Source organism: Psammomys obesus, unplaced genomic scaffold, assembly GCF_907164565.1.
Source record: "Psammomys obesus unplaced genomic scaffold, mPsaObe1.curated_primary_1811, whole genome shotgun sequence".
NCBI lineage: Eukaryota > Metazoa > Chordata > Mammalia > Rodentia > Muridae > Psammomys > Psammomys obesus.
In genome coordinates, this window is record NW_026596040.1 from 19,754,814 (window position 1) to 19,778,127 (window position 23,314).

Genomic DNA, 23,314 nt, shown 5'->3' on the forward strand with positions numbered 1-23,314 from the left:
AACTTGTGGCTTGATATCTTCCATAAATCTTAGCCTCCAAATGGTAACAAAATTGTTCTTTCAGGGAGTCCTGTTGAAATAGAGCCACGTGGCCTGTAATGATGGCTCATGCTTTAATCCCTGGATTTGGCAAGCTGAGGTAGGAGATTGTGTATTCAAGCACTGACTAGGGTTATTAAGGGTAACATGACACAAAACAAAGCAAAGTGTCTCAAACCAAATATAAGCATAAAATAGCATTGGTATCACTCATCAGACAGAGAAGATACTTTTCTAATAGATCTCTGTCCTAACATGTGAAGGACATCCAACGTGAAACATTTGAGATTTCAGTTTGTTTACCTATTTCTAACTCTTTGCTTTTCAGATTTGCTTGGAAGCATAGAAGAAATCCTTCCCAGCCTCCCCAAACATGTCAGTGTTTGGGGAATGAAGGATTCTGTTCCACAAGGTGTAGTTTCCCTCAAAGAAAAGCTGAGTCTCGTCTCTGATGAGCCAGTACCGCCAAGCTATCATGTCACCTCAAGCCTCAAGTCTACTTGCCTCTATATTTTTACCTCTGGAACAACAGGTATGTTTGTCCTCTGTCTCTCTGTCTCTCTGTCTCTCTGTCTCTCTGTCTCTCTGTCTCTCTCTCTCTCTCTCTCTCTCTCTCTCTTTGTCCTGTGTGTATATGTGTGAGCCTAGAATAAAGTGTCATGTGACCTTCATTGCTCTCTACTTTATTGCCTTGAGGTAGGTCTATCATTAGAACTTTCTAGCTAAATCGACTGGCTAGCCAGCTCTTAGAACCACCTGGTGTGTGTGTGTGTGTGTGTGTGTGTGTGAGAGAGAGAGAGAGAGAGAGAGAGAGAGAGAGAGAGAGAGAGAGAAATACTGGTATTACAGGCATTGCGCAGATATGACACACATACAAATAATTAAAAATACGAAAATCTTAGATCTGTTGTGTTAGATCTCAAACCTAGACACATGGCTAGCCGGGAAACCTATTTTATTTATCAAAGCAGACCTGTCTGCCAGCTTCTCCTTGAATCTCTCAGTACCTACTACAGAATCAACCTTGAAGGAACTCTAGCAGACCTGAACATGACAAACCTGATTTGGCAGGCCTTGTCCTGCCTCCAGTTTCTCTTCCTTACTAAACCCATTAGATCACATTCCTAAAGCTGGGTCCCAAGAACTATTCTCTTTTTTGGCCACTTTCTCCTCCTGAGGCTAACTACCAAGGTCCAGCTGTCAAAATTCCCCTTGAGCTACATTAATTAACCTGTCCAATCAAAATTACACACCTCATCCTAACAAGAGATTTCCCCTTTTATCTCTATAAACTGCCTTTTGCCTATTGGCCACACCTGCCTCCTCTCTATCCAGAGGCAGTCTTTTGTCCCTTCTTTGTTCCCTTCCTCTTCCCCTTCTCCCTTGTTTCAGAATTTTAATTTTGGATTTTCTGTGTTCACGTTGAGAAGTCTTTTGTCTTTGTGCTTCTTGCCCTTGAATTTACAGTAGTTCATAGTATCCTGAAGACTTACACTGGGGATGGTCCTGTTTAGTCATTTACTGAGAAGCTAATAGCTATTTTCAGTCTGGAAATTGATGTCTTACATCTCTAAGCATTTTTCATATTAAAAAAATACACCTCTCCTCTTTGATTGTTCATTTCTGTTCCCCCTCTCCCTTTCCTCCTATTGCAGGAGCTTTGCCATTCACTCATCTTTGGAGCCTCTCCATTTTTATAAATCGAGCCTCTTCGACTAAGTCATTAATTTCCTCTTTTTTTCCTATTTTTCTTCTCTTCATTTTTATATTTACTTTTTTAGAGATTTATTTCCCTATTCTGTGTCTTTTTAATATTCTTCTGTGAGAAGCCTATTATTATACTCTTGATAATTTATTGCTTATATCTTTCAAATGTCTTTATCTTGCCTGTTTTTTTTTCATTTCTTTTTATGTTTTAGTTTGTATTGCCTTGTTTTTTGCTTCCAAACTTCTTGAAACATTGGGTTTCTTTTGACTGGCAGTTCATTCTTAAAAGTGTAGGTAGTAACACCCCCTCCCCCAAACACACACATACAAAAAGAAACAAAACAAAACAAACAAACAAACAAAAAAACAACAACAACTCATGAGTAGAAGGCAAGCATACCTTCTTGTGAGATTTATCTACTGGATGGTTTCCTTGCCTAGGCTTTGCTGTGTGTGGTGTATGTGGGTGTAGCAGGGTGCCCTTGGCTACTTGTCTGTCTTTGAGCTATTGAGATGCTTCAGAAAAGAATCTCTAAGTAGAAAAATAGCAAGTGTTAAAGGGGAAGTGAGAAGATAAGAATGTTTGCAGACTTCCTCTTATCTCCCTGTTTTAACCTCCTTTTCTTGACATTTCCAGAAGTTTTTGTTTGTTTGTTTTCTAGAGAAAACTGTCTACAGTGTTGATGGGACTAGAACTGTTTCACAACCCACACCCTAGCCAATTTATGCCCACACCTTTATTGTCTTACTCTTTGAGGGGACTAATTTCCTTATCTGTGAGCCTTTCTGGGGTTCTATGGAGGCAAACCAGCTTTCTTTTGGCTTCCCCTAAATAAAGTTTGGCTTTATTGGATGGGCTCCACGGCTCACCACACTCTCATCTCTTTAGTAAAACTTTGGAGTGTGTTATCTTCTACTTATCTCCTTTGTGCTTAGGGTCTGCAGATGTGTTCCATCTAGTCTGTCCATTACTAGTTGGACTTGAAGAGTCAGGATCAGGAATCTCTAACAAGGCCACCTCAACATGCATAGGGCAGCTATGTATTCAAGTTTTTCTATAGGTCTCAAGAGGAAACCAAGCTTCATGTAGTATTCTGGTTCTGGAGCCAGCTGTCTTTACCATATAGCAAGTTCCCTCTTTACATTATGGATCCCCTCCCTTTCTTCATCCAATATATTAAACAAATTTTGCAATTATTCCCCCAAACTGTTCTTGTATTGGAACTGTCTTTCTCTTGGTGTATTCTAGCCCTTCTTATCTTTCTCCTAGTTTTCAAGTAATAGGACATATCCTAACTCCCCACTTTCTTCCTAGACCCTATACCAGTGGTCAAACTGCATTTGAAGAGTTCTAGTGTCAGGATTCATAAATTATTAAAATGTTAAAAATTGTAAAGCCAACCTAAGGTTGTCTTTCTCAAAAAAAAAAAAAAAGTTCACCAAGAAAGATGCAAACAAGTGCCTTATAACTGTATTGATTTTAAAAAATACCACTGCTCTATGCTCCAAAGTTTTTATTATAAGCTCTCTGGTTTTTCTTTCTTTGTTTGTTTGGGTTTTTATGTTTTAGTTTTGTTTTTTCTTAGGAAGGGTTGTTTGGTTTTTTGTTTGTTTGTTTGTTTGTTTTGTTTTTCAAGATAGGGTTTCTCTGTGTAGCCCTGGCTGTCCTGAAACTCACTCTGTAGAGACCTCAAGCTCATAGATTTGCCTGCTTCTGTCTCTCTAGTGCTAGGAAAAAAGACATGTAGCACCACTGTCCTCCAGTGTGTTAACATGTTATCTGAAAGCCCTAATCAGACTTGAATTGTTCTTCTGATTATCTTCTTCATTCAAACCTAAACACCATTAACTTCTGATCATTTTTTGATAAGTTCCTATCTCTGGTTCCTTTATCAATAAATGTACTAAGTACCTTCCATTGTTTGGAGTAAGTTCATGAGTGTATTGCACACCGGAAAATAGCTGAACTAGTAAAGGTAAATGGCTCAAGAAGTTCACTAAAGTGGCTTGAAAGCGACAGGAGCATTAAATGTAGTGTTGCTGCTTTTGGACCAGCCTCTCCAGGAAGAGCATTTCATTTAAGAGCTGGTTTGCCAGGGGACTCAGGGACACTGCAGGGAGTAGAGGATGTGGTGACTAAGGCATAGAACTTCTCTGTAACAGAAAACTCAAGAATATTTGCTCCTCTGGATGAGGAACAGAAAGCCATTCTTTATGATCGTGCCTTCACTTATTTACATATAGTTTTGAGGGAAAAATTTGGATTCTCAGTACAGGGTGTAAAAGTCTAAGCTATTGGGAGTAGCTACAAAGACATCTTTTGAGAAAGAACATGGTTTTAAGTGGCAAATATTATTCCAACTTCATATGTAAGGTCAAGTCTGATCCCATTAATGAAACAGAGCAGGAAGTCTGTCAGGAATTTCAGAGCTGGCACAAAACATGGCAGACATGAGACTTCCTGGAGCACATTCGAAGTCTCCACGGACTGTGGATGCCTCCTGTGGTTCCTCAGGCTTTGCTCTGCTTCCAGGAAACCACCTGCTTGGCCTCACCTCTTTAACATTTTATGAAGCCAACGAGTTTATTAATGAGATATATTTGTTAGTGTTTGTGGTTCTAGGGATTGGATACAGGGCTTTTGAAAGCTGATTGAGGGAAGCTCTTGACCACTGACCCACACTTCAAGCCACAGTGAAGTAGATACAAAATGGAAGCCTGTGCAGGAAATCATCTGAAAACAAAAACTTTTAAACTCAAAGAAGAGTGGGATACAATTAAATTCAGTTGTAGCCAATTCGATTAAATTTAATTAAATTAATTAAAGCGATAATATTTATGAACAGGAAGACAAGTTGTATTCCGTGATAGAGAAATATAACATAAAAGTGCTCATGTTCAGAAATGATCACACAGTATCATATGGGTTAACCTTTCAGATTTTTTTGATGGATGAATTCTTTTTTTTTAAAATTTTTTAAGATTTTTTTAATTTTTAATTTTTATTTTTATTAATTACACTTTATTCACTTTGTATCCCCTCATAAGTCCCTCCCTCCTCCCCTCCTGATCCCACCCTCCCTCCCCCTTCTTCACCCATGCCCCTCCCCAAGTCCACTGATAAGGGAGGTCCTCCTCTCCTTCCTTCTGATCTTAGTCTATCAGATCTCATCAGGAGTGGCTGCATTGTCATCTTCTGTGGCCTGTTAAGGCTGCTCCCCCCTCAGGGGGAGGTGATCAAAGAGCAAGCCAATCAGATTAGATGGATGAATTATTATGCTGACATTATAATTTTCTATGCCAACATCAAATTCTAAAGAAGAAAATTCCAAAAAAAAAAAAAAAAAAAAAAGGAAAATATCTGTCTGTAGATGCCAGTACCCAGGCACTATGCAAAATGCAAATGTTTTATATATTGCTTACAACTATGCATTTTCATAAGAAACTAATTATATGTGGGAGAAGGCTAGACAGAGAAGAAAACTATGTTTGGCTCATAAAATGTATGGAACAGTTACAATATTTTCATGAGCTTTGCATTTTTAAAAGATTATATGATAAGACATGTTTAAACATGATAAAGTGAATGGTCCTTAGTGAGAGTCCTATTTGGAGGAATTGTTCTCAGGAAACATCTTTACATTAAATCTTGATTTTATTACGGACCCTATTATTTGGGGGCATATATTTTCAGATCTTAGCATTTCTTTCATTATTTTCTAGCAGATTCTACACATTTCTAGCATATTCTATCAAATATGCTATTCTAGATACAAGAATAATTTTGATGTATTTTTTGTCTCAATTCTTTGTGTAGTTGCTATCAGGATAATCTTCTTTTCATAGAGCTATATATAATGGAACTTGACATTATATATATATAACTTGACATTAAAAATAACAGATCCACTCATACTTTGAGTATGAGTGACATGACCCTACATAACAGACTGAAGCTACTCTGGAATCCATGTTCTGCTATTGTAGGGATTGCATAGACTTCTGAAGCTACAGCACAAAGGAAATTATAAATCAATCTATCCAGAAAATACAGTGGGGGAACTAGGAAAGTGGGCTATGGCAAGGAGGGGTTAATATGATTCAGATAGTATTTTAAAGCATCATGTTATAGGTTGGTGGAGGCTAAATGCCACTTAACAGTATGTTTCAAAAGGCTTACCCAATGGTCATCAGAAAATTATCTCCTACAACTAAACATAGATAACTATTCTCTAAAGCATAAAGCTAGCCAAGATACCTTTTGTTCTCCACCTACATTCCACCTTTCCATAACTATGATACTTATTTGCTGACATCAGTTTGCACAATCTTGAGCATGGATGGCAGTCCCTCAGAGAACATGTGTAGGTTAACTTGTCTTTCTTTTCTTCTCTTCCAGGTCTACCCAAAGCAGCTGTGATTAGTCAGTTGCAGGTGTTGAAGGGCTCTGTTGGGCTATGGGCTTTTGGCTGCACAGCTGATGACATTGTTTATGTAACTCTCCCACTGTACCATAGCTCAGGGGCTCTCCTGGGAATTGGTGGATGTGTTGAGCTGGGTAAGTCTTTATTTTTTGTTGTTGTTTGTTTTGATAAGTTATCACAATATTTTAATCAGAGCTTATGTTCATCAAAACTTAAAGTATTGCACAATTACATTGTAATAATTGTGAAAAGGACACATTTTCAAAACATAGCATATTCTTAAACTACAAAGGCCAAAGACCTGAGCATTTGCCCTTGTGATTTCAGCAGTTTATAGACTCCCTTGTGGTTACTCATTCTCCAGGAGACTGGGCCCAGGTTCCCCAAACAGTAACTCAAAAGGAGTAAATATTTCAGCTGCATGATGGTTTAACACAAGCTCTGAAATCATAAAAATGACTTCAGCAGCATTCTTCTGAACAAAACAAGTCAAAGTGCACACTAGAGTCTAGATATGAATGTGGGAACATAGACTGCACCTCTTCCAGGCAAAAAGAGCAAGTTTGTATTACCCAGATGAGTGAGGGGAAGGAATTGAAGGCCTGATTCTTTTCTCCCCACAGTCTGTCCCAAACACTCAAGAAGTCTTGTGATGGAGTTTATGATTCAGTAAATTCCATTTGTAGACATGCAAGATGCTGTTTCATTTGCCAGCTCTGAAATAATAGAGCTCACTCATTACTGCTAGTTTATGCCTGATGTATGATTGCAGGCTATTCAGAGCATGATCAATATTCACAGGAAAGAAGTACCAAATGTTAAAAGCATATGTGTGAATTTGCATGGAGACATATGTTGCTGTCAAGATAGGGTTGTTAGAAGTAAAGGAAGTGAGTGATCATAGTCATTTCTCCACAGACACAGCAAGTGATCGATCATACATACACATATAGATCATCGTGAGAGTTAAGGAAACTGGGCGACAGTCCAGAGACCTGATTTTAGAATAACAGAAAGGGAATACTGAACACATCATGAGGGAAGGAGCTGCCGTGTTGCCTCTTATCTAAGTGTAAGCTGTTCATCAGAGGCAGGGGGGAAAAAAAGGAAAGAGGGAGACAGAGACAGAGAGATTCTTTGTGGAAGAGAGAGGAGAGGGGCGTTTGACTAGGTCTGTTCTTTTGTTTGTTTGTACGTTGGGTGGTTGTTGTTTTTTTGTTTTGTTTTTCAAGACAGGCGTTTCCTGTGTATCCTTGGCTGTCCTGGTCTACAAAGCAATTCTCTTTGTAGACCAGGCTGGCCTCCAACTCATAAAGATCCACCTGCCTCTGCCTCCCTGAGTGCTAGGATTAAAGGCATGCACCATCATGCCCAGCTTCTAGGCCTGTTCTAGTAACAGACCTTGTGTGGTGGAATCCACTGCCAGCCAGAGCCCCAGGGACCTTACTGCCACAGCAATACCTGTTACAGAATGAGCTGTGTAAATGCCTTAGACTGGTCTCCTAACTTTGCCTATCACCCCTTCTTGAACAAACAGCGGTAGAGTGGCAAGCAGGACTCCATCCACCGAGAAGCAGGGCATGAAAACAAGCACGGGTGTTTCTCTTAGAACTCAGAGCCATTAAACACTGGGTAGTCATACTGAGGAGTGACTTTACTCATGGATGCAAGTCCAAGAGAACTGAAAACATGCAGTCACACCTGGCCATGGTGTGTCAGTTACCATTATTGTTGATAGCCAAAAAATAGAATCAATCTAAATACATAAAATATTACATATCTATGGGAATACTTAGCCACACAGAGGATGAAGTATTGGTACAATCTTACAAGATAAACAAACCCAAACTATATTTCATAGTAACTGAAAGGGCTATGAAAAGACACACGTGTCACATTCGTCCAGAGCAGGAAAGTTTAGACAGATGTATATAAATGGTCGCCTAGGGTAAGGGAAGTTGGAAATTGGAATGCCTGCTAAGGTGATGGGGTTCCTTTTGGGGTAACAAAAATAACTGCCCTCGATTTAAATGATAATTATGGCAGTTTTGTAACTATGTAAAACGGCACTGGATTATATACATTAAATTTTGAATTATTTGTTATTGTGACTTATATCCCAATTAGAGATAGGAAACTGTCTTAGTTAGTGTTTTATTGCTGTAAAGAGACACCATGACCATGGCAACTCTTATAACGAAAGCATTTAAATGGGCTGGCTTACAATTTCAGAGGTTTAGTCCATTATCATCATGGCAGAACACAGCGGTGTTCAGGCAGACACGGTGTTGGAAAAGGACCTGAGAGTTCTATATATTGATCCACAGGAAGCAGAAGGAGACAGTGTGTCACACTGGGTGTAGCTTGAGCATATGAGATCTCGAAGCCCATCCCCATGGTAACATACTTCCTCCAACAAGGCCACACCCCTAACAGTGCCCCTCCCTCTGGGCCCAGAATTTAAACCTGTGGGTCTGTGGGGCCCACTCCTATTCAGACACCACAGACACCATGTTAAAACATATTATTAAACCTAGGTAGTATAACCAATTAATGACATTTTTGTTGGTGGGATTTTAGAACAACTTATTAAATCTTTACTTAGGAGTATGAGGAATCTCCTTTAAAGTCTTCACAACAAACTGCATGTTTTTGTGCAAGGATAAAATGAGTTGATATCCCTTATCTCTGAGAAGGGTGGATGGGTGCCTGTGGCCATACACAGGTAATTCAAATGCTGGTGCTACACATGCACTTCCAATACCTGTGGTTCACATGTGAACTTCCAATGCTCATAGCAATACACATGTAATTCCTACTGATTTTGAAGGTGCTTTCATTCCACAGATTGGAAAAAGCACAGCTGCAGCCTATACATTCGTAGTTCACATGACTACATCAAAAGGTTATTGTACCAAAACGATCATGTTTCCAAATAAATTTGCTACCAGTGGCTGAGGGGTGAGTTATGAAAGCACCAGAAGTGAGTGAACACACATCCGTGTTCACAGTAACTTCATGTCTGGTTTTACCTCTCCTCATAGGTGCCACATGTGTGTTAAAGAAGAAATTCTCTGCAAGCCAGTTTTGGGATGATTGCAAGAAGTACAATGTCACTGTGTTTCAGTACATTGGGGAACTTTGCCGTTATCTATGCAAACAACCTCAGGTAAGAGAGAGATCATTACTGGAGGCATGAAGGATTTCAGACAGAATACTCACGGCAGTGGACGGGGAGGATTTTATTCTTTGCTTTCACTCCACAGTCCTCCAGAACACGATTTATCAAAGACACAGAAGAGCTTACAATATACAAGATAAAATAAATATAAAAGTTCAAGAAAATGAGAGGGGGACCATCCAGGAAAGGATTAATAATATGCTTTGTTCTGTACCAGGACAGGTCAGATCCATAATCTAGTCCACTTCAGGTTCAGGCTAATCCAAGTTTTATTATGAAATTAGATGCATATTATCTTTATAGAAAAATAACTCCACCTGTAGAGAAGATAATACTTAAAAATTCTTGGCTTTAAAAATGACACCAATTATAGTTTTCTATTGAATAAATGATTACCGTGGGTGTATCCCTGTTAGGTTTTTTTTTTTTTAATTTTTAAAGGAAACTTTATTTTCTACCCATCCCCTAGCCCCTCAAAACAGTCAGTCTGGCATGCTTTTGATCAGTCCCTGCTGCATGAGAAATAGGTAAGTGCAGAGATTCGACAGAGCCCACTGTTTGTCTTTGTGGCTTATTTGCTTTTTCTGTCCTTGATTTATTCTGGCCTCATTTATCTTTCCAAATGCTTGAAAAACAACTTTCTGGCTTTCTAAGCACTCTTGACAGCTAAGAAATCTTTTTTTAATGAAATCAATACCCACCTCTTCCAGAGAGGTTGGTCCCCTTAGTGAGAAGAGACAGCAGAGCCATGGCTCTGAGCTATACCCCCAGGCCTGAGTTCCCTCACTCAGCATATTTGCCAAGCTGGGGATGAAGGGTAGACTTGGGCAACACTTTTGTCTTTCCTGGTTAAAATATTAACATTACTTCTTCCACTAATTATTTTCAGTCCAGAAGAAACTAAGTTGGGAGCCCTAAATAAAACTTTATTAAATACGTGGGATTGCACAGGACAGATCAACACAGAAAAGAATGTGAATGTGGATAACCAGATCTATAGGATATTTTTATTTATGGGTTTGGAGTTCACCACGGGAAGACTTCTTGTCCTGTCTGTGTGTATGTTTGGTTTTGGAGATGAGGTTTCTCCGTGTAAACTTAGCTGTCCTGGACTCAATAGACCAGACTGCCAACTTTCTTCTTTTTTCAGAGCCATCTATATTATTTTTTATCAAAAAATTTACATTGATTTAAAGAACATTTGGCTTCATCATCTTTTCTTATCATCATATATATAAATGTACATGATGTTTCAAACCATGGTCTAGGAGATACCCAGTGTTGCCTCCATTCTGTAAGCCGACCTAAGTTGCTGCTTGCACTATTTCAGTGTATTATTTGTAGGGCTTGCATGGAAAGTTGGAACATAATTTGGTTTTAAAGAGGCATAGGTGTGTGCTGGGGACATTCATGCATGCATGATTATCGTTAAGGTTTAGGAACAAGACATGGTACTTAGAATCAGAGTGGAAGGCTCAACATCCCTACCATCTGATGTTGATGCTTTTAGGTGAACATTTCAGAATGAAACCTGTTTCCTGCAGGAAACAGCTCACCACGCCGGGCTGCAGGCAACGGTCATTTGGTTTTGCCTTCAGTTTTCTTGCTTCTGCCTCTACATGTAGCAATGAACATTCTCAGTTCCTTAAAGCTTAAAGTTATGGAGAATTTTCTGCATTTAAAGAGAAAAGTCTGAAGTGTCAGCTTCCTTTGGCATCTAAAGAAGGTCTTCAGCCCAGGTGTGTTAGGGTTTCTCAGAGGTGGATGGAGTTTGTCTGCTAGAAGAAAGAGACTGTTTCTGAGAAGAGATTGCTGACCTGGTAGGAGGTAACTTCCTTTCTGATCCCTGCTGCACCAGACAGCAGATTAACAGAGAGGTTTTTAAAGAACCCAGGGCTTCAACATTGGTGTGACTCCTTTGTGGATGTCATCACACTAGTCTGGCACTTTGTACTGAAAGCCAGATGGACATGTCTACTGAGAACTAAGCCCACAGAATATCTGTGATAAAAGTTCTGACAGTGCCAAAAAAAAAAAAATCTTTTTAATTTTTCAGTGAGTCTCTAAGTGGCTGATGAATAAGGAAATATTTTCTGTGGTTTAGAAAATTGTTGTATCTAATCTATCATCTATCTATCTATCTATCTATCTATCTATCTATCTATCATCTATCTATTTATCTATCTATCATCATAATCTATCTATCTTCATCTCTCATTCTTGCTTTATGTGTGTGAGACTATCTAAATAAATACAGGAAAGCTGTAAAGGATTCTGTATGCCTTTTCAGAAACGTAAGAGAAAAAAATACTGCATCAGAGGTCATTTTTCGATAGCCTCCTGTTACTGAAACTACTAGGCTAATTTTAGTTAAAATGAAGTATAGACTTTTGAGACTTTTTCAAGTGTGTCCATAAACAAAAATAAATGGGAGAAGTATGAAAATGTCAGAGAAAAGAACACCATAGAAAAGATTACCAAAAGAATTTGTATCACTTTTTTAGGTATATAATCCATATTCAGAATCTTGTCTATGCCAGCCTTGTTGAATTACCATTGACAGGCCTTTTGAAGAGTCCCATGTAGATTGGCTAAAATGTTTATGGGATCATTTCCTGAAACAAATGTATGTTTGTTTTCCTATTCTGGAATCTAGGATAATTTTGTTGCAATCATAGCGTGTATTTTGGCTGTACCATGCACATCCCTTCTTCTGGGTGCTGGGAAGCACTTGTTCTCACAGTGTCTTCCAAATAATTTCCTCCAAGTGACTGACCTGACCATCCTTCACATAGTGGTCTGGATCCAATGAGTGACAAAAGTCTCGGTGTTTCAAAGTCTCAGGCTTCCTGTCTCCGTTTCAGAGTGATAATGAAAATAGAAAAGGTCACTGTGAAAACTGTGCCAGTTAACAAGATGGTTCTAAGTTTGTGTTAAAATCAAGAGAAATTCTGTACTTTGAACTTTGTCTATAATTTAGGAGAAAGGTCATCAACCCATAACAAGTATTTTGGGCTTGCCTCACAAGATTCTGCTCATGTATCACAAAAAATGCATAGATGATCTCCAAATAAGCAGGGAATGACTGTGCTTTATCAAAATGTTTGAAACACACAGGCAGGCCAATTGTGCTCTTTGAAGGCTGTAGTTTGCCAAGGCTTGATTTAGACTTCATGATAATATTAGACACTTATGTAAAGCGAAATTTCTATTCAAAATTTCTGCGCAATAGGATTTTGAAAGCTTTCCATTTATTTTTTTTACTTCCTCTCATATATATACATGTGTGAGAGCGATTATGTGCAGAAGTGTACACCCCCAATAACATTAACTTTTGGGCTTCCTACATAAATTTGTGATGCTACATTTTTGTTACTGTAAGTCCTTTTCATTTGTAAGCACCTACTTCTGTGTTAGCAGTTTGAATCAAGGAAACAAAATTGTGAATAATGACTCTGGCAACTTTCAATAATTATCTCAGTAACCTGTGAAATGGTAACTTTATTATATCACTCAGAGAAAACATTTTGCCATGTTTTACTTCCAGAAGTGCATGTTGGATTCTCAAGTATTGTTGAGAATCGCTTTAAAAAGTTTTGTAAGTCTACCTAGCAAGTCAACTGAAAGACTCACTCCTGACCTGGAGAACTTCTGCTTTCCAGTCTTTTCAAGTGCAGGGTATAGAGTTAAGATTAAACTAATGGACAGGAGCCTACTGCAGAGGGCCTCTGAAAGACTCTACCCAGCTGTGTATCAAAGCAGATGCCAAGACTCGTAGCCAAACTTTGGGCAGAGTGCAGGGAATCTTATGAAAGAAGGGGGAGATTGTAAGATCTGGAGAGGACAGCAGCTCTACAAGGAGAGCAACAGAACCAATAAATCTGCACCCAGTGGTCTTTTCTGAGACTGATACTCCAACCAAGGACCATTCATGGATATAACCTAGAACCCCTGCACAGATGTAGCCCATGGCAGCTCAGTGTCCAAGTGGGTTCCCTAGTAATGGGAACAGGAACTATCTCTGACATGAACTCATTGGCAGGCTCTTTGACTTCCAACCCCCTTGAGGCTGGAGTAGCCTTGCCAGGGCACAGAGGAGGACAATGCAGCCAGTCCTGATGAGAACTGATAGCCTAGGGTCAGATGGAAGGGGAGGAGGACCTCCCCTATCAGTGGACTTGGAGAGAGGCATGGGAGGAGATGACGGAGGGAAGGTGGGATTTGGAGGGATTGAGGGAGGGGGCTACAGCTGGGATACAACATGAATAAACTATAATTAATACAAAAAAATAAAAATTTAACAAATAGAAAGGAAGCGATCACTTAGGATGGGAAGTATTGGGAATAGATTGGAGAAGTAGGCTTTTATTTTTTTTTCAGAGGTGATGAACTTGAGAGTCATAAGAAGAGTTTGAAGAGGTATAGCTGGTAGAATGTAGATTAGTGGTTAACACTCTAATACAGTTACTCATGTAGTAGTGACACCAACCATAAATTTTTTCATCGCTACTTTATAACTGTATTTTTGTTGCTGTTATGAACCTAATGTAAACATCAGATAGGCAGATATCTGATGTACCATCTCAGAAGGGTTCAGGATCCACAAGTTGAGACCCACTGGTCTAGAGTGAGAAAGGAAGTGAGTGAAGTAATTGCATTTCAACTAAAATCATTTTTTTTTAAATTTGGCTAATAAAGACTATCCATTCAAAAAAAAAAAAAGAATAAACTAATGGAATCTGAATTGACTGGACATGATGCAACTCAGTCCATGAAGTAAAAAAAAAAAGTCACCCCCTTGTCATAAAATTAACACTAAATGAATGTACTAGTTCAATATGAGAAGACAAAGAAATGTTCTAGTGATTATTATCATTGCTACTTATATGATAGGAATATGTTAAACATAAATGAAGGAGTGTTAACAAGAGAAAAAGAATATATTTAAAAATGAATGGTGGTTACAATATTAAAAATAAAATAAAATTGAGAAGAATCTTTGTAGCTATTAAAACAGTATATCTGCTGAGTGTGTCATTAAGTAAAAATAATTCAATTTGCTTAAAACCGAAGTTAACTCGGTCTACAGGATACTGTTTCTTATGGAATGAGGTTTTAAGTGAAAATCCTTAGCTTTAATTTGTTAAAGTGATAGTCCTCTCCTGTTACCTTGATTTACCATTGTATGTACTGTCACCTTGAACTGAGAGCCAAAATAACCCCTTTCTTCCCTAAGTTTCTTTCATCAGAGTATTTTATCAGAACAACAGGAAAAGTAATTAAGACAAGCTAACAATTTAGAACAATATCCAGAACACACCAACAAAGTAGATTTACATAGCTGCATCACATTGTCATCTTATCAGTGAAGGCGTATGGAACTGGAAAATAACATTGCAACTAGAATTATAAATTTTGTTTCCATTTTTATTTTTTCTTTATTTGTCAAGTTTTCTATGGTGTTTGTAATTTCATTTTCTTCTGCAAGAAGTCAGTTGCCATTTCTCCATACATCTCTGAGGACACTCATCTGGGTGTTTTTTTTTTTCCTTCTTTCTTTCTTTCTTTTAAAATTTACTGTAATGTGTATGGGTAGCTTTCCTCCATAGGTGGCTGTGCAATACTTACGTGCCCAATGCCCGTGGAGGCCAGAAGAGGGTGTGAGGTCTTCTGAGAATGGGGTCACAGACAGTTCTGAGCTACCATGTGGGTGTTGGGAGTCAAACCTGAATCCTCTGCTAAAACAGCTAATTGATGAATCATCTCCCCAGGGCCTGATTTTTCGTTTGAAGGAGACACAGGTAGATAAAGAAGACTCTAGCATTAGAGGATCAAAACTGATATTTTGAACAAAGGGGTTTTGGTGATTCCTTTGACTGGTTTGGTTTGCTATATGAGCTATAGCGCTGAGATATAATTATATCTCACATTTAAAGGTTTATATAACCACAACCCATAAGTCACTTCTGTGGAATCTGATTTATAGACTCCTTTTGTATTGCCTTCAGTACCGTGCCAAGACATTTAACAATGATTCCTGATGAAGTGCACCTCTGACTTGAAAAGCATCCAAGAATTGTGTCCTATAAAAGATTGCTCTCTGCTCAAGCAAAATAAATCACAAGGCTTGCAATTCTACCGTCTTATTCAGAGAAATGGTAGTGAAAAGTCCTAGATTAGTTGCATCCCAGATAAGTAACATCTTCCAGCTCCCAGGAGGTGAGGCCAGGACATCTGCTCTGGGCTGTGTGAGAAGGAGCAGCCCTCATCCAGTGAGCTTCTTGATCCATCTGCAGAAGTTAACTGAAGCCCCTTTGATCGATGAATCAACCAACCAGTGAGCACATTTCAAAGGACTCTGTGATCTTTGCTCTTATTATACTTATTTCTATTGTTTTTAAAATCAAAGTTATAGTTTCCACAGTTAAAAGATTGAAAGAGGAGCTGGGGAAATGACCCAGTGGCTTCAGAGTGGTACTGTGATTGCAGATGCCTAGAGTCCAGTTGCCAGCACCCAGGTCAGGTGGCTCAAACCCCTAGTACCCCATGGCCAAGGGCTCTGACCACTCTGACCTCCACAGGCACTTTTTCTCACTTGCATATACCCAGGTACACACAGTTAATTTTAAAAAGTTGGAAAAGTTCTGAAGAAGTGGTTCTGGGAAGGGTAAAATGGCTTGAGGTGTAAACAAAAGGACCTGAATTCACATTCCTAACACTCTCCTGGAAAGCCCAGCAAGGCCTCACTTACCTGTCTAACTTGGCTTGTCTCACTTACGTCTGAGATTTCCCTTGTCTTGGTTTCTGCAGCTTGTAAACCTGTGTGCAGTAGGGATGTTGCGGAAGGAGATCTTGTGGCTGTTTTACAGTTATGACTCAAAAACAGGAAGATTATCCTACTATCCTAGAGATGCAATCCAGTGCCAGAGGCCTGTAAAGTAGAGACCTCTGTCTGACTGCAAGCAAGAAAGGTTTTGCAAGTGTGATTTGGGGAGCAATGAGTCATGTGACATCTCTACAGCAAACTCCCATGTTACAAGGTCCACATGGGCCATGAAGAGGGGAGCCCAGACAGATGTTGTCTGTATCTGTGACACGAGTGTGAAAGTGCTTAAGAATGATACTCCCCCTTGAAGTAGTGAGTTCTGGGTCATTTTGAGGGGCTACTGGTAAATTAGCCCTTTCTTTACATCTCAAATTTTTCCTAGAACAGAGATGAGCCTTTCTTAGTATGGGATGTAAATTAGTTTTCTTTAGGACCAAAAGGTGTCTGTAGTTCCCTATGTTGTTTGCTACCTTCTAAAGAGTAGCCTGGCATCATCATCATCATTACTGTTGTTGTTGTTGTTATTGCTATTAGTATTCAATTAGTATTCAATAACCACATACTGTTATAACTATCTATGCACATCCATATCCATAGATATATAAACATATATGCATACATCATAATCAATTTGTATTTGACTCTTTGCATACATGTCATTTTACTAATATATGTAATTTTATATGTAATGTCCTTTAATGGACAGTGTTTATACATTTGTAAACATATACACACATATGTATATCCATGAATATACTTATTGATATCATGAGAAAGAGAACTTTTAAATATTTCTTTTTTAATAGTATACACACATTTTTTTCAAAGTATTGGTTTTGCTACATGCTGTAAGCTTTCACCTTTCTTTTTGGTTAAAAAATGCTTCCAATTTCTGTGGTATTTTTTTCTTCTACTCACTGGGTATTTAAAACTGTTTTATTATTTGTAAACTTGCCTGATTTGTGTAATTGGTGTCAGGCAATGCTTTGGATTAGATTAAGACTTGCTACAAGATTAGCTGTATGATTGATGTATTTTGCTAAAGGCTTTATGAACATTGGAAGAGGGTGTATGTCCTTTGGTGATATCTCTTAATGTTGTGTACACATAAATTCTCTCAAGCCAACTCATTTTCTTTGTGCTTCTCTGTTCCTACGATTCTTTTCCTACCTATTCAACCAGCACCAGAGAGGGGCTGGCAATGGAGGTTACCTGTTGCTTCTCTCTTTCTGCAACATGTTTATACTTACATATTTTGACTGTTACTTGATGAAAAGGAATCCAACATTATCCTTCTGGTGTATTATTAAATGTTCTTCTCTGTTTGCTGAAACATTTCTGTAATTAAAGTCAGCCACACAGCACAGGCTATGCTTGTGCTAGCTTCTCCTTGTGTGAGGGTTGCAGGGCATTCTTTCCCAGCCTGACTGCTCTCAAGTATTGTATCAGCTGATACTGCGGTTTGTTATCCCATTGTTGTGATAAAACACTCTGACAAAAGCAGTTTAAAAGGAAAAGGCTTTATTGTAGCTCATAGTTCAAGGTCGGCTTATCACAGCAGAGAAGGCAGAAATGATACTATACCCACCACACTATCCCATCCTCAAAGAAAAGAGCAGTAATTTTTGCTCTATGTTCAAGAAACATAGCATCAGCTGGGTGGCTGTATGGCACTCCTTTAATCCCAGCACTCAGGAAGACAGACACAGGTGGATCTCCGTGAGTTTGAGTCCAGCTTGGTGTACAGAGTGAGTTCCAGGACAGTCAAGACTGCACAGAGAAACCCTGTCTCGACAACCCCCCGCCCCCCCCCAAAAGAAAGAAAAACATAGCATCCATTAACATGAATAATGCACATTTAAGTTCAAGTAAGACTGCATTATTATTGTAATCATGGTAAATTGATAATTTGCTCAGAACTACTTCTGGTTAATATGTAAAAGCAATATTAAATTAGCAATAGTAATGATAAAGTAGAAAAACCAATGGCCTTGATACTGACAATTTAATACGACTACTTGTTCACAGTAGGTTTCTCTAAGCACCAGCAAAATGGTTTTGAATGAAACATTTTAGTCTGTAATTGCTCAAGAATAAATAGAAATGAATGAGAAGTGATTTGGGAAACTAAAAAGTGAGCAAATAAAAAGATGTGATGAAGAGTGGATGAGGCAGATACATAAGCCTATAGGAGAGGGCCCAACAAATGCTCCTCAAGGTCCAGAAATTGTGAGAAAGAATGAGGGAGCTACGAAGCTTGCCTGTGAAGCCTGCCTTGCTTAAATGCTAGAAAAGTTACTCTCTGAATTCCAGATATAAAGAAAACCAGTTTGGGTGGAAAAGTTATAGGAACAGGAGTGTTTAATGAAAGTGCATTTCAGATGAAGGGGAACCACCTTGCGCTAATTACAGTTCTGAGGTTACGAACAAGAGCAATAAACTCTTCAGTTATCAGACAAGTTAATTCTAAGGATTTGGTTTTTACTCTTACTTCCTCAGTTGGGAATTGGGGCGGGGGGTTGCCCATTGGCTGCAGTATTATACAGGTAATAAATGATAGGCCTAGGAAAATAAACTTAAATATTTCATAGTCCTTTATAAGGTTTGTTCATCTTGAAATAAAGTTCCTCCCTTTCTAGTATATTTACCCCCCAAAGGGTCTTTGCAACTTCTAATTTGGAAAGAACGTCCCCTACCCCTCCCACCCAGCAGTTATGGAGAAGAACCAGACACATCCCTCCCGCCTAGCATTCTCTACTGTGGATGATTCTCCAACAGGACCCCGTGGTTTCCTTGTTATGTTTGCTTCTCTCTTCTGTTAATGCACATGCCGCATTTACTTTCAGGACTGTTGTCATGTAAATAACAGTAATAAAAGAGAGAGTGGGGGAACTAGAATTATTTACAAGTGCAGTCTTTCCTTATAACAGAGAGAAGGGGAAAAGGACCATCGGGTGCGTTTGGCAGTCGGAAATGGTATGAGCAGCGAAGTGTGGAGACAATTTTTAGACAGATTCGGAAATATCAAAATGTGTGAATTTTACGGAGCTACGGAAGGAAACATAATTTTCATGAACCACACTGGCAAGATTGGATCAGTTGGGAGGACAAACTTTTTTTACAAAGTAAGTATAGAGCGTTCTGTGGAATCACTGAGGTCCACAGATTCTTATCTATGGCTTATACTTCTGCGCTGTGAGAATCCCCACCTCATTTTTTTGTAGCTGAGAACATTTGCAAAGCTAAGAGTGACTGTGAGGAGTTCTGAAAACTCCAGTCCTCTGCCGTGCGCTCCTTCCGTATCACGAAGACAATTATGGCTAACTTTGTTCAGTTGTCTAGTTAATGTTTAATAGTGAAACATAAGTCCTGAAGAGAGCTCTTCATTCCTCTTGCCTGTTTTTCTTTCACTACTCCTTATCTTTTATCATTTATGCCACATACATTATAAAAGCTCCTGGTACACAGCAATAATACATATTTTTAAGAATAAAAGATTCAAAGCAAACTCTGGAGAGCTAGATCAATGAATGGATGGAACACTTAACTGCTTGTCCAGAGAACCCCAGCACCATGTCAGGCAATTAGTCACAGTCACCTGTAACTCCAGCTCCATGGGATCTGATGCCTTCTGCTGGCTTCTTCAGGTATGTGCACCCCAGGGCATTCACTCACAAGTACACATAAATAAAATAAATTTTAAAAATTCTTAAGAAGGGCACAGGGGTCTTTTATGAGACTGTTTCTCCAACTAAGGACCATGTATGGATATAACCTAGAACCTCTGCTCGGATGTAGCCCATGGTAGCTCAGTATCCAAGTGGGTTTCCTAGTAAGGGGAACCGGGACTATTTCTGACATAAACTCAATGGCTGGCTCTTTGACCTCCTTCCCCGCACCCCGAAGAAGGATCAGCCTTGCTAGGCCATAGAGGAGGACATTGCAGCCAGTCCCGAAGATACCTGATAAGCTAGGGTCAGATGGAAGGGGAGGAGGACCTCCCCTATCAGTGGATTTAGAGAGGGGCAGGGAGGAGATGAAGAAGGAGGGTGGAATTGGGAGGCAATGAGGGAGGGGGCTATGGCTGGGATACAAAGTAAAGAACCTGGGATTAATATAAAAAAATAAAAATTACCAAAAAAAGAAGGGTAGAATTTTTGCTAAAACAACCACAAAACTTGTAAAGATAATTTTGTCTAAAAAAGCATCTCAAGGGGAAATAAACAAAATTGCAATGGTATAGGATATTTGAATAAAACAATAAACAAGCTACTTAAACTAAAGGATATATATGGGACCTGTATCTCTTAAATATATAATGCCCACTCTTTTCATGCACTTGGGGAACATTAACAAACATTACTACAGTGCTTAGGAAATTTAACATTTTTTTTGCATTTATGTGAAGACGGCATTTTGAAGCTGAAGCATCTCACAGTAGCTTCCAACAAGAGTGTTGAAGGTAACTTGTCTTTATACTTCTGGCTTAACTTCCCTATAGTTTCCTCCTGGAAGACTGCTGTTGTGTCAGTAATATAAAACATCACAATAGTCTCCAATATTTTTTTTGGAAAAATATTGATTTTCAATTTATTTAGTTCACTGGTTCATAGTTTGAATATTTTTAAAAAGTTGTACCTAACACCGTGCAAATTCTGGTCTGTGTTCTTATCATTTCAGCCACCTGCTTTCGGGTTTTGGTGCAAATAAAAAATATTTCAATGGTTATTCCATCATTAAGCAAGGTGGTTATAACTATGTCTCTTGAAACTTGAAAGCTTACTACTGAGGGAGGAATCAGTTTCCTACTAGAGAGATGTGAGTGAAGGATTTCTCCTTCACTGTAACAAACTCCAATATGCAAGTGCATAAACTAGAGAGATAGCATCCCATAAATTTGCATGATTTAAGCAAAATAGAAATCTGAAAACAATATGAGAAGCAAATTCAAATCAACGTTATGGGCAGCCACCAACTTTTCTGTGGTAATTTCATCTGGGGAAATAATTTGGGAAGGCTAAACATAAAATCTATGGAGGGCAGAAGCCTTGAAACAAAGGAAATTATAGCTATATACAAAAGGCAGCTGAGGAAATACAAAGTACGTCAAAATAGTAAGTGCTTCAACATGGCCAGTAAATGTTTTCAAATATTTTTTTCAATAGACTCAGTAAAAGATCACAATAGAGATCTCATTTAAACACGAGATTAGGTTTCAAGGAAAATATAGATTAACAAAGGAATTAGAAACTAAACATGCTCAGCTTAAAGGAAATAAACAAAAAATGAAGCTATGATAGAAATGAATACCACATAAAAAGTTTAAAAACAAAACAGATCATAAACATTGTTAGGAAAAAGATGAATAGGATTAAGGAGTTGTGCACATAAGTAAAAAGATAGTTCTTAAGTGTAGACAACTCTGGCATGTGCTTAATTGTTCTTGCAGGAAAGTGCTGGACACAGGGAAAAATAATTCTTTTGACAACACTAGAAGAAAATGCTCATAAAGATTTGAATCTTTAACCAAAGAGCATATGATGTTCCAGTAAATGAAGCATTGTACAGAATAACAAACATGAAAATATAAACTAGTGAAATGAATGAACAAAATGTAAAGAGCCAGGTGATGCTAAGGGGAAAAAAAAGTATCGGATGTAGAAAGCATAGCTTGGTTGACAATAGGACATGGTTCAGGTATCTCTCAAAATGCTAACAAAATAACGAAGGCCAGACAGAAAAGAAATATCTTCATCCTTCATTTAGAGATTTTGGTAATAGATACAGTGCTCTGCCAGTATAAAAGCAACAACGGAGTTCCCTAAAATAAAAGTTTTACAAAGAAACAGAGGATAAAACACATATGTATTATAAGAAGGATTCTAAAAAAAAAGTATTGAAAGAAAACATTTGATCAATCTCAAGATAAAACAAAACTTTGAAAAAGTCTCCTTTAATTTTAAAAGTTTAGTGGTCAGCATTAAATACAGACTAAACAGATCCACTTTATGTCTCTAAGTGGAATGGAAATGAGATCTGAAAATATAAAGTACATGTATTAACAACATAGATAGCAGAGAAGACCTGTAGGTGGTATTTCTTCCATAGCAGTAAATCCAGGGAAACAATACAAAAAATAAAATATAAATTGTTGACAAGCCTATTTCCTGATATGTTTTACAAGCTGTTTTTAACCCTCTTAAATGTAAGCATCTCTTCACCATAAGCAAAGTTCACCAAATGCAAAGTTAGAGCACTTTCAATTTCAGGAGCCTCTAAGACCACCGTTAGGCTTGACAGTTGACAGGACTCAGTTCACTGGAAGCTGTTATACTCAAGGTTACAGCTCAAGGTTACAGTCTAAATCCAGCCAAGGGAACAGCTCATGGGCAAAATCCAGGAAAGTATCAAGGGCAAGGCTATGTGTTTTCCCTAGAATCAGAACAGCTCTGCAGCCCACAGACTGACCTCCATTTCCTCCTGCTTTTGGGATGGAGATGGATGATCCAAAGCTCAGCTACATCATTGTTGACATTGCTTGAAGACCCCCTTAAAAATATCATTATTATCTAGTTGACCTAAGCATCTTAGACAGATGAGTGCATTCCTGAAAAGAACAACCTCTCAGGGTCTTAGAGACAATCAATAAGAAACTGAGGGTGAAGGCCAAGAATCATGTTAGACACAGTCAGATAGCCTAGCTCCAATGTCAACTCTGCAGCTATTGGACTTCATAACTTGAGTGAGTTCCTTTTCTCTGGCTTAAATGTTCCTCATATATTATTCGAGGAAATTACTTTTGGGTTCCTCAGCAATATAGACATTTCTGTACCTGAATATAGGAAGACATACAGGTGGGGCTGGAGAGATGTTTGAGCGGGTAAGAGTGCTGGCTGCTCTAAAGGCCCTGTGTTCAATGTGCAGCACCCACATGGTAGCTAACAATATCTGTTAAGTCCAGCACCAAGGTATCTGATGCCACTCCTGGCCTCTGTGGGCAATGCATGCACACCGTGCATACACATGCTTTCAAAACATTAATAGTAATAATAATAATAATAATAATAATAATAATAATAATAATAGAAAGGCATGTGGGACTCTTGGAGCTATTGTGTAACCATGCAACTGTGGACG

General features: G+C 38.6%; 1 protein-coding gene across 1 annotated transcript in view; it reads left to right on the forward strand.

Annotated features, from left to right (window-relative positions):
* The window catches only part of Slc27a6 (solute carrier family 27 member 6), a 46,127-nt gene that overhangs the window by 11,550 nt on the left and 11,263 nt on the right, over window positions 1-23,314 (forward strand). Inside the window, exons 2-5 of the mRNA XM_055622929.1 lie at window positions 368-571; window positions 6,146-6,304; window positions 9,215-9,339; window positions 19,108-19,302. Of these exons, the coding sequence (XP_055478904.1) occupies window positions 368-571; window positions 6,146-6,304; window positions 9,215-9,339; window positions 19,108-19,302 (683 nt within the window). The remainder of the gene's footprint in view (window positions 1-367; window positions 572-6,145; window positions 6,305-9,214; window positions 9,340-19,107; window positions 19,303-23,314) is intronic.